This window comes from Vidua macroura, chromosome 11 (assembly GCF_024509145.1).
Source record: "Vidua macroura isolate BioBank_ID:100142 chromosome 11, ASM2450914v1, whole genome shotgun sequence".
Classification (NCBI taxonomy): domain Eukaryota; kingdom Metazoa; phylum Chordata; class Aves; order Passeriformes; family Viduidae; genus Vidua; species Vidua macroura.
The window spans coordinates 15,552,822-15,564,985 of record NC_071581.1 but is presented as its reverse complement, the minus strand read 5'-3'; the positions used below and the strand labels follow the sequence as shown (position 1 = coordinate 15,564,985).

Below are 12,164 nucleotides of genomic sequence, written 5' to 3'. Positions count from 1 at the left end.
CTCTAATTGCAAGGTCAGGTCAGGCAGGCACACATCTACCCATCTAGAAAGCACACTGCTGAAAAAGGCTGTCCCTGCTGCAGTACTTTAGAAAACTTACCAAAACCTCGCAGATCTGAGCTGAAAGAGTTCAGTAAAGCCAGACCAAAAATCACCTACAAACAAAAACAAACATCATAGTAAGGGGACCTTATCCTTTCTAACTCATGAAGTTAAAAAAAAAAAAATTAAAATATTTTTGAAATAAGCAGTCACCTACCTCTTGAACTTTACTTAATTTGATGACTTTACTCAATTGGGCAAATAAATGGGGTGAAGGCTTTAGACTCTGAAACAAGTAAGAAGAGGAACATGAAAGTTGTTTTGGGATTAATCTCACTTGCAATGTGTCAGACTATCTAGAGTCTATTTACAAGCTTGGAATATTAGTAACTATTCTGCTGCAGGTTAACACAAAGCTTCTATGGCTAAACAACTTTCCAACTACTTTGGATATATTTTATCTAAAAGGTTCTTCTATATATTCCACTATTTAACCACTATCATGGCTTTCATATTGAAAGAAACAGAAGCAGTGATGATTTGTTTTGGTTCTGGTATCATAAACAAGCCATGATGTACCAACATTAAATGAAGTATTAAAATTAAGTTTGCAGTCATTGTGAGTGATTGACTTTCTTGTTTAACAAAAAAAAAAAAAAACAAACTCCACACCAACCAGGCAAACTCAGTTTTTGAAAAATTTACTACAAGGGAAAACTAGCTGGTTTCCTAGAGACCAATTCAGTGCAGTTTCTGACACTGGGATCCCCTTCAAGAAGCATACAAACCTTCTGATAGTGCAAGGGATTGTCAATGGCGTATGACAGCGTCGAGATAAAGTTTGGTTTTGTAATCAGCGACGCACACTCCTGGATCAGAAATTGAGTCTGAAAAGAACAAGGTTAAGTTGAAGCCTCACAGTTTTATAACAGGACAATAAAAATAAACTACTGTGCACAGGAAAAGTAAAAGATAAAGTACTTATGTAAGTGCCCAAAATCTCTCTAACATCAACTAACTTCATCCAAGCTTTCTTCAGGTTTGCTTTGCTTTTAAGACTGACAAAGTGATGAAACATTCTCCATCATATGTGCAATGTTTTGCTTTCTGTAAACATCCTCACACACTGCAATAGACAACCCAAGAGTATTTGATTCATGGTTAGGAGCTAAAAAGTCTGCGGCAGAATTGCTTAAAGATGAAAACACTCCTGCCAACAGACACAGTCAGCACCAGAAATGTCAGTTAATGGATTCGGACAAACTCTTAAAATACAGAAAAAGGCTTTCAAACTAGAGCACTGCATCTGGTAAAAGTAGCATTTGTATTGATGAAACATGTTTTTTTCCAGATCAAGAGATTGTAAGTCAGATATCATCTTGAGGATTGGCAAAAAGTGCTTGCAGTTGAAAGGCTATATAACCAGAAAATAAGTTTGTTTGAAGCTACTGCTTCTAACCTGCCTTTGTGCTTGACCTGGATGAAATCCCACCCCAGATTTTTAACAATCAAAATTCATAAACAGATGTGTTGGTGCCAACTGTACCTGATGAAAATCTTTGCCACTGCTTTTACCATCGCCACTGAAATCCACGTGCGAGAATAGACAGCGTAGTAAATGCCTGTCTGCCTCGGGACCGTGCCTATTCACAATCTGGAAAAAAAGTATCAAAAAAAGCAGCTTGATAGCAAATAGTCATTACAGAGCAAGACTGGGTCTAGCACTATAGATACAGCAGTACTGCTAGTAGTTAAATCATCTACAGTTTCAACAAAAGTGCTATAAATGTTCCTTTTAATCAGTAACCTAGAAGCCACATCATTAACTCTATTTGCAAATAAGAAATATAAACAAAGAGAATCTAGACAGGAGTCACTGACACAGAAGCCATGCATTTCAGGGGTCGTATTCTTATAAAGCTAAGTAAAAATGGGTTATCAAGTCACCCTCAGGGTTCTGCCACCAAAGCAGCCCCGAATCCACACAGTCCATGGCTTCACTTTTCCCCATTTTTTTCCACAGCTGCAGTGCCTAACTGCAAGAACACAGCCTTGGGACAGCACCTGTGAAATGGGTGACCTGCATTTGCTGACTTATAACACCTATCACTATTACTACACCTTAACAATATTACATATTTGTTTGCATCCCCTACCATTTACCTTAACTCTTGGCAACAGACCAGCTCATCAGCTTGCTGTCTGAAATATCTCCAGACTGTTTCAGAACTTGCTCCTTTCTTTACACTCCAACCAAGTGGACAGCATTACTTGTTTTTAATAGAATCCATACTGTCAAAAACGTGAAGCCAATCAACAGCAGCTTGCCTCTTTGGCCAAACAGTAGCAGCTAATAACAAATCCAACCTTCGTCTACTAGCAACATTTTTCTCACTCTTTCCCCTTTTCTAGCTGCAGGAGAGAGACAAATGTGCCAGCAAAAACCTGCAGCTCTGCCTCTGGTCTGACTGCCTACACCAAGCCCACTGCTTCACCCACCATGAATGTCCTTGTTTGCCAGTAGCTTCTTTGTGCAAAGGGGAAAACAGGGCTGCTTTAGGCTCTTTCTGCTCGTGCTCTGATGTTTGACGGTTTTCATCTCAATTTTTCTACTGTTATCTGACACTATGCTTCCCTTTCTCTCAGAGCCTGCTGATTCCAGTGGCTGCCAAGTTTTGTTCTGCTGGAAAGAAACTTCCAAGTCGAATCTAGCTCTGCTTCTTGACCTGAGGCTATAAGCTACATGCCTGTGGTATGTCAGTCCAGAGTAAACAGCCCAGCTGTGGTGACAGCTGGGCCTTTGAAGGCAGCCACACCCCAGGATCAAGAAGATGCTCAGACTGGTGCAAAAGGCAGCAAACCTGAATTGACAGCAAATTCTACTACCTAGCTCAGGCTTCAGATAACAGGCAGCTTGTTTAGGCAATCCAAATCAAATACAAAGATTTGGACGTGGTAACAAGACTGACATAAAACTGGATCAATTTCCTAAGGAGCTGCCTGGTGCTTGACCAAGGTGAATTCATCAAAGTAATCAGATGCCAAAGAAAACTGTACATTCTAAAGCCATCCACATAACTTGCCTGCATCAGAAGTAGATTGCTTCCTTGCACCGAGTTATCTTCCAAAGGACAATAATTTGAAAATTTAACATACAGGAAAGAAGGGAAAAGAAGTCTAAAAGTGCAGTGTATCATATTTCAATTCTAACTACATTCCCAAAAAAGCTCTTCCCGGAAATGGGTAATGAGAATTGCCAGTTTTCCCGAAGAAAGAGCTGAAAGAAACCTTTGCATTGGCAGCCTTGATACACATTTACATGACAGTGCATCCAGTCATACAATAAGATCAAAAATACTATTTTTTCACTGCAGGGGTCACCAAGCACTGACAGGGGCTGCCCAGAAAGGTTGTAGAATCTCCATTCATGTTGGTACCCAAAAACTGCTCAGACATATTCCTGGGCAACCCACTCTAAGTGACTGTTTGAGCAGGAGGTTGGACCACATGACCTCCACAGGGCCCTTCCAACCTCAACCAGTCTGTGATTTAGATAAAGCTTGAGACACATGTATTTGGATTTATCAGTAATGTGTTTGGGGCGAATACAGCATTAGACAAAAAATAACTTTGTTTTTCCAGATTCAGAAAGTTTTGCTTTCCTTTGTGTATGAGATAAATTCATCTACAAAGCCCTTTCTGCCTCTCCAACCAGGCTCTCCTTACCACTTAAGGAGAAGAGACCACAAAAACTCACTTCAGAGGAAGTCATGGTTTAGAATTTGTGTCTGACAAATGTATAAAATATTTCTGAGTTTTTTAAACATATATTCTATTTCTTTAAGCATCAGCTATATTAAATGACTACTGATAACATTTAAACAGAAATTAGTTCCTCAGGCTTTGCCACTGTTACACTCGAGTGACATATTTAAGTGTCATTTTGCTGAGTTGAGACAAGAACAACTCCAAGTATGAATTTCCACAACTCTACATGCTTAGATGGAAACTCTGCAAAATTGAGTGAATCATGCCAAAAATTTACCCCAAGCATTGTACCATGAGACAGAGTTACAGCACATATATTCTCTTCAACTAAAGAAGTATTGTGCCAGCAACCACAAAAGTAAAGCAATGCCAGGGAAATAAAATTTAAAAACAAAAAAGATAAAGGATTCAGATTTCAGGAATTTAGCCTTGAAATTCTAGATCTGCTTTATAACCATACACAATCCAGCCATTTCCACAGACCAGGTCCCAGTCTCTCACTCCTTTCACCAGTGAGGCTAAGAGGCCAGGCTGAAGGGTAAGGAACAATCTGTCCCTGTTTTAGAGAGCCATGCTCCAAGTGAATGGCAGATCAACCATATCTTCTCCCAAAACAAGTCATGCTTTAGTCACACCTTGTTGCAAAAATCATATGTTGAAGCTAACAGTGATCAAAAGGACAGCATGATCCCAAACAAGCCCCTGGAGTACTGAACTTGCAAAAACATGAGAAACTTACAAAAGCTACAAGAGACCCATTCCATCTTACACTTAAACAGCCAATACTGCTGAAATCACTCTCCTCTCACCCCAAGATAACATATGAATGCACTTTTAAAGACACCAAATGTTACAGAAACTCACTGCTTAAGCCCTCTGGCCTTCTGATTCAAATCGCTGCAGGATTGCACTGCTGCAGGAAAAAAAACCCTCAACATTAAGTGGCCCAGCTGTCTGCTGGGAACTGAACTAAACCAGTTTCTGAAACTAGCTCAGTAGCGTTCACTTCCTCCTAACCACTCCTCTGCAGATAATGCTTTTCAGTCTACCCTGCAAGTCAGAGCTATTTTTAAAAAGGTCAGTTAAAACAGAATTCTTGCCCAAATCATAAGATATTTGGGTCTCAACATGCAGTTACTCTGCCTGCCTTTTGAAAACCCAGGGCCAAGACAGTCAGCTCAGCTTCACAACCAAGCCATGAGTCACTGAATGAAAAGAGGAAAAAAACTTCCATCAAGGGAGGAGAGAGCATTCACAGGTAAATTACAACATACTCAGGCTTTCAACTTCGAACACTGAATGTATATGTTTTCCTCCCCTTCCCAATCAGTGTTCTATTGAATGGCCAAAAGTGGAAAGATTTAACCTGGAGAAGTTAGGAAAGCTTTTCATGCCACCCTTCAGGAGCAGCAGTTAATCCTGATACTCAGCTACAAAATTAATACTGGTCTCAGCTCTGGGCTGTATTCTGTGACTTGGCAGATGAACCAACAGGAATATCAGACACACCCTGCAGTTCCCAACACCACAGAAAACAGCAAAGAGTAACATATACAAGAGCACAACAGAGTACAAATACAAATGACAAGAGAAAATCCAGTTCTCTTTAGAAAATTTATTTTGCAGCACCATATCACTTTACTTACATGCTGTATTTCCTGCTGGCTGGCTCGGTAGTTTTTCTTGGTTAAATTGTCCACCAGGTAGCTGATTTGAGACAAGGCCAGCGAGAGCGAGTCAAGATTCATTGCTGGTTGGGGCGGAAGCAGGCGGCCGAGCCCGGCGCAAAATCACCATTATTCCCCTTTAGTCACCTCAGAGACAGGTCAATTTTTTTTCCCCCAATGAGCCTTTATCTGTTACTGTGTTACTTGCTTCAGCTCTTCTTTCTCAGTTGTCTTTGTCTGTTCTGAAACATGGCACCTGGAAAACAGTATTAAATTAGATTTAAGTTCTGTAGCAATGTCACATAACTATGTTCACAAGGAAAATTAAGTAGTATTAAGTTTTCACAACACAAGCTCAGTTGTTTTTAGACTATCTGACCACTTTTGTTTCTGCATTTTGCAGTCTGAAAGAGACCGCACACAACTCAATCAGAAGAATGATTTTCAGCACCATGAGAAAGAAGAAAATGAGATGAATAATGAACTAGATACACAGCAACAATGAGAGGTCAGAATCATTCAAAGCATCCATCATAAATTAATATTAAAAATGCATTTTTACCATCTCTGCTATATTTTGCCCCAGTACATCCAGGCAGTATTGCCTCAACCCTGTACACCAAAACAAGCAATCGTGAATGAGCAACACACAAAGAACTGCAATAAACTAACCCTAACATTTGGCTTATACTGAAACAGCTTTCCAGTGAGCTACAACAGCAGAGCTTGCCAGCTTAATAAATTTCTATGACAACACAAAACTTGGCACTTGACATCTCATCTGTTAAATTACAGATTGCCAGTGTGACAAAATTGCATCCCAAAGCAAGTCCTGCATACCCAACAGTGTGGGGAGCATCAAAGCCCCAAGCTGAGAAGCAGCACTATGCATTATCAAAGGTAGAATCAAGCTGGAGAGTCACTGCTTGGAAGCTCTACCTGATCAGAGCACAAAGGTCACTGGGCTTCATGCCAAGAGTCTGAAAATCCCTTTTTCAGAACAAAAACTATTGCTTTGCGGTCTTGGCTCTCCATGGAGAGAACCACCAGCACATGATTTCTGCCTCATCATGGAAATGGATGGCTTGGGTGATGTGTTTGCCTGGCACGCGGAACTGAGGGCAAACCAGTCCAGGGAGCATTCCTGCAGCAGCACAGCTCGGCACGCCGGGCCTCCTTCTGCCAGCACCAACAGCAGCAGCACACAGGAAGCTGAACAGGCTGTGCTGGGTGCAAACAGAACTCTTCTTCCCATCTCCCTTTATACAAAGGTTTTCACTTGCTTACACTTGGAACCATACCTTATTTAACATCTCCCTACACTTCAATACATCAGGAGCAACAAATCCTATCAGGGGCAATGCAGATAATTCAGCTCTTTGAAAAAGTTTATTATATTACATAAATATATGGGTAAATTATTTGTAAGAAAAGTCAAATCAACTGACTTGCAGACTTTCAGTTTGCCAAAGAAAACCTTGACTACTCAATGAAGGTATGCAAGATCCTTCTTATGCAATAAAGCTTATATCTCACAAAGAACAAATTTTCAAGCAGTAATACTGAAAGTATTCTTCAATGACAAGGCAGTGGTCTCTAAAAGAATTTCAGGGCATGCCTAAAACTGCAGTGAGAAGAATTACACAAAACTTAAATTTCTTTTTAGTACCTCTGACAAGCTAGAATTCATTACCTTTATATATAAAGGTTTAAAAAGCCACTGACTGAGGAACATCTAGAAGGGAGGACTGGCACAGAAATTTAAAAAGATTTCTCAGTAGTACCAGTACCTGTTTTTTCTTTTTTTTAATAACCTTTAAATTCCTCTTTTGGAATAACCTAGAAAATGTCACTGGGTTTGGCAAGTACATGCCTTCCAAGACAATCTTACTGGCAGGGTTTAACATCCATGACCAATATAAAGCTTCTGAAAAGCATTTGTTAAAAATCAAGCACACAGACCTCAGCACAGTACTTGCACTTATACTAAAACCAGCAGTGAGCAACGGGAATTCAGTCCCATCAGAGCACCAGCTTACAGCAACCAGCCTGGAGAACCCACAGGCTGTTTGAACTGCCTACAGGACATAACACAAAACTTTAACTTGGCCAATTTTTAACGCAATAACAGATTTTCAGAGTCTGCCTTTCAGGCCCTAGGAAGAAAAACCACATCTCTCTGGGCATTTTTCATCATACCAATACAAACAGGACAGCAATCGCACCTACTCCACCTAAAACTCAGGGGTTTTAATACTGAAATTCTCAAGCTGGGCTCAAACCTCCCTGCTGCCATACAACACATTGACCATCCCACCCTCCTATTAGCATCTCTTGTCTTCTAAAACAGCAGGGAACGCTTTGATTGCAGAGAAGCAAATCAAGCTTTGCCACCTTCCAACTGCAAAATCTGGCAGTGCCACTGGAAAATCCAAGCTGAAGGCAAAATGAGATTTTTTTTTCTTTCAAGGAAGCTTCTCAAGGAAGAGCCTGAGCAAACACAGAGACTCAAGGAACACAATAGCTGAGGAAACAGCTTCCTACTTATGTTCTAAACATATGGTTTGCACTGTGTGTATCCCAGCACACAGCAAACCTGACAGCTCCCCCAGACACAACATTAACAGCATTTCAGAGGTTCAAATGATCCAACCTAACTCAGGAGAGTACAGAGCAACCAAGGGAGCCTTGCCTGCAAAGCAGAACTGCACAGGTACCTCTTTGGTCATTCAGTGCAAGGCTAAAATTCAATTACTACAGCACTGATTAAAGAAGCTATGAATGCTATGTGAAGCAGACTTTATTTTTAGATCCATATATTCTTAGTGGGAATGAAATCTCCCTCCACTGGCCTCAACAATTCAGGAAGCTTTCAGTTCATGGGACAAACCTGCCAGGTTCAGCAAGTCAGGCCTCAGCCACAGGGAATTTATTAAAAAAAAATCCGATTACCTGGCAAAATTAGCTACTTTCAGTCACAGATCCTACTATACAGTAATAGATTAAGATACCTGGCAGGGGACTCAGGAGCTCTTACAATATTACTATTTTATACTGTGCAACACAACCCATTTTAAAGAGATAAAAAATATTTACCAAATTCTACAGCATTACACACCCTGAACACTTCCTTAGGAAAACGACAGCCCATCAGCAAAAAACATTTGACATCTATATCAGTAGATCTTTTTTCAAGAGCAGAGTTCTGTTGGATTAAAACATAAATGCAATAAAATTTCAGGCAAGAATCCAAAGATCACAAAATAGAGTGGGCCAATATGAAACCACCCATCAGGTGTGAACAAAGAGACTCCCTACTGACCAGAAATCACTAGAGAGTAACTAAGCCTTGATGCTGAAGTCAACAAACCTGAAGTCTTCCACAAATTCAGAAACACTCCTACAAAGGAAGCAATTTCAAAATTTCAATTACTTTAAGCTAACTTTGGATCTTTTTTTCAGAGTTTTGCAAAAGTAAATAACTACTGCCACTGGATTTCAAGAGTTGTACGATTTCAGGGCACACGTGCTGCATGTGGAGGATAAAACAGATCAAGTGACACAAACAGCCCTGTGTTTGCTGATTAGGTTCTAAACTCCTGTCACAAAACACCACATAAAACATGCTAAAGCGACCACTGCTAAACCTGCTCTCCAGAACAGTCTCCTACCCTCTTTTTAAACCCATGAACAAATACAAAACATGGAAGAGCAGTACACCTTTATGAAGGCCAACACTGGGAGCAATCCAAGGGACAAAGGTGGTTTTGAATCATACTATACTGTATATTTCAGGATGTCTACCACTTTGAAATCTTCTGAGGAAAAAACCCAGAGTGAAAAATCACATTAGCAGGAAAATAAGCTCCCGGTTCATTTGACCAGTTCCAATTCAGGTGTTTACAATCAGAAAAGACACCTGAACATTCCATACACTGGAAAGCTGCACCCAATTCCAGTAAACTGGAAGTCAAAGGATGATTAGTTTTCAGAGTGTGGCTGAACTAAGCACCTAAGTTTTGCCTACACACTCGGGCCAGTGAAGTTGCAGATTGGAATCTACCTCAAATACATGAGATATGCATCAGACACAACATGGCTGCTTCAGATACCTTCTGATGTGAGATACTTTCACATCTCAACCTGGACTGTTAAAAAAAAAAAAAAAAAAAAAAAAAAAAAAACAACAATAAACTCTCACTTCCCAGTTCTCCTTCAGACAAGAACTGCAGAATAAAGTTTCTGCTGGAGGGACAAAAAGGAGGGACTTGTTATCAAATGCTTCATGGTTTTTTACCATCCAAAATGTTTTATAATAGTTAAATGCTACTTCAAAAGCCAAAGAAAACTGTAGTATTCATACTTTGGGGATGTTTATGGAACAAAAAAGAAATCTGGCTAAATTAGTGATGGCCTCAACTATGATTCTCAGTGATAACAATTCCCAACATGATTTAGTTATGTCCCATCATGGGGACACAAAACATTACTGTCCTCTATTGCTAAGTTATGTTTCCATAGTGTCTCTTCCACTTACTCAGCTGAGCACCGAGAGTGGCCATTTCAGCATAAATCAAAAATCTAGGAACACTATATAGGATAAACAGGATAAGGTATTTCTCCAAAGAAGAGACATAGGTAGGCAGCAAACTGGCTGTGAGTTTGGTTTGGAGACACCAGGCCAACAGCACCAACAGCTAAGAGTGAACTTATAAGCAAAAGGGCTGAAAGAATCAAAATAATCGTGGAAAGGACAGACGAGTCTACTACCAACTAAGTTTGTTTCCTGTTTACAAGAGTTACCCCACCTGGACTCACCCTGCCCATAACTTTAGCCACTGCCAAAGTAGTTACCTTAGAAACAGGAATCAGTTGGGTACACTGACTTGTCAGAGTCACACCTGTTTTGTTACTTGCTTAAAAGAAGTTCCTGAGAGCAGTTGCCATGCTTCCTTACAACAAGTGGGATTCAGAAACAATCTGAATACACGATATACCAACAGACTAGTGATGTATTTTCAGTATTAACTCGCTCCAGTTGTAAATACAGTCGAAATTGGTTGCGGTTTGTTGAAATTAAACTATGAGTACTCACTGGCCTTCCTGTATAAGAAGTAAATGGTACTAATCCAAGTTAGGAAACTATTGAAAAGAAGCTCTTGTACTGATACAGCATCTGTCGAGACACCCAACTGTTGCTATTTCTAGTTCAGAATTATACAAGTCTATTTTACTGGGCTGTGTTTTCTTAACTGGAGGACAGCACTGAGAAGGATTTCTCTCCTGTGGTCTGCAAGAAGGTTATGTCACCGGATTATTTACTACAGCTCACTTTTTCCGTATTTTCTGCGGGCAAGTCACAACAACACCGATCTCCTACGGAGGCCGCCGAGCCCGGCCGGGGCAGGCCCGGCCCGGAGTCCTCAAAGCTCCACCTGTCACCACAGGCGTTACACAAGCGAAGGGGGAGAAATGAGCACAGCTCCAGAGCTGCCGGTTTCCCCGCCACCTCGCGACGCCGCCGCAGCCACCTCCCCCCGCCACCGAACCGGGAACACCCGCGGCTCCCGCCCCGCACCCTGCGGAGTTCCCTCTGTGGCTCAGGGGCGGCCGCAGGACCGAGGAATGCGGGGGAGGAGGGCCGCGGGTCCCGCCGCTGCCTCTCGCACAGCCCGGAGGGCGGCCCGGCCGGGCGGGTGCCTCAGCCGACTCCGCTGCCCCCAGCGCAAGCCGGCCCGGTCCCGCTGCCTCCGGCCCCGTCCCCACCGCGATCCCCCCGCCGCCCCGGAGCTCGCAGTGCCCCCACAGCCACCCAGAGGACCCCCCCCGGGGCCGGGCGGGCGCCGCTCCCACCTCGGCGGTGTCGTGAGGGCCGGGCCGGGGCCGCTCGCGCGCTTCTCTCGCGCCGCCGCCGTTCCGATACAAAATGGCGGATGGGGTCGCGCGCTCGCGCCGCGGCCTTTCCCCTCCCCCGTCCTCTCGCGGGGGGGGGGCGGGGGGAGCGGAGGGGCGGAATGCGCGCGGAGCGGCCGCGCCCCCGCGGAGAGGCCTTCGCCCAATCAGAGCGCGGGGCCGCGCGAGAGCTGGCCAATCAGCGCCGTGCGACCTCGGGGGAGGGCATCCTGCCGCCCTCCGCGCGGAGCCTGAGCCGCGCGCCATTGGCCGGGAGGGGCCGAAATCCTTCCTACGCTCTCAGCCAATCAGAGCTCCGAAGCCCTCTCGGCGTGCGCGTGCGCGCCGACGGCCAACCCGCGCTGCCGAGGCCGGCCAACGAGCGAGGGGCGTCGCGCGGGGGCGGGGCGGGAAGGGGAAGTGGCGGGCGGTGCCAAAGGGCGCGCGGAGTCATGGCGGGGGGGGGGGGTACCCCTCTCCGAGTGGTGCTGCCCGCCCCGTTCCCCCCCCGCCTCGCTGTTTCCTCCCCCCGACGGTGGTACGACCCCAGTGAACGGTTTCCCCCCCGCGCAGCGCCGTGGTACAGGCCCATGAACCGGCATCCCCCTCCCCCGCGCTGCCGTGGTACGGCCCAGGCGCTGCTCCCCCACAACGTGGTGGCTGTGGGTCCCTCAGAGCGCCCGGCCCCGGTCCGGCACGCTCCAGGCGCGGGTTTTCCTTTCTAAGGCAATCCTTTCTCCTTTTGCACCCTCCCGGATGGCCGGCCTGAGTCCCGAAGAGGAAACTCCCTTCAGT

General features: G+C 44.0%; 1 protein-coding gene across 10 annotated transcripts in view; it reads right to left on the bottom strand.

The window, feature by feature from the left end:
* The window catches only part of CNOT1 (CCR4-NOT transcription complex subunit 1), a 54,893-nt gene extending 43,447 nt beyond the window's left edge, over positions 1–11,446 (bottom strand). For 4 of the 10 annotated variants that reach the window (XM_053986998.1, XM_053987005.1, XM_053987002.1 and 1 more), the window contains exons 1-6: positions 11,331–11,446; positions 5,457–5,733; positions 1,589–1,696; positions 831–929; positions 260–328; positions 101–155 (exon numbers count right to left, since the gene is read on the bottom strand). In XM_053986998.1, coding sequence (XP_053842973.1) covers positions 101–155; positions 260–328; positions 831–929; positions 1,589–1,696; positions 5,457–5,558 — 433 coding nt within the window. In that variant the 5' untranslated portion in view covers positions 5,559–5,733; positions 11,331–11,446. Of the gene's footprint in view, positions 1–100; positions 156–259; positions 329–830; positions 930–1,588; positions 1,697–5,456; positions 5,734–8,573; positions 8,594–10,809; positions 10,913–11,330 lie in introns of those variants that run through there. The other 6 variants (XM_053987001.1, XM_053987004.1, XM_053987008.1 and 3 more) reach the window with 4 other exon arrangements.
* Between the last annotated feature and the right edge of the window lie 718 nt (positions 11,447–12,164).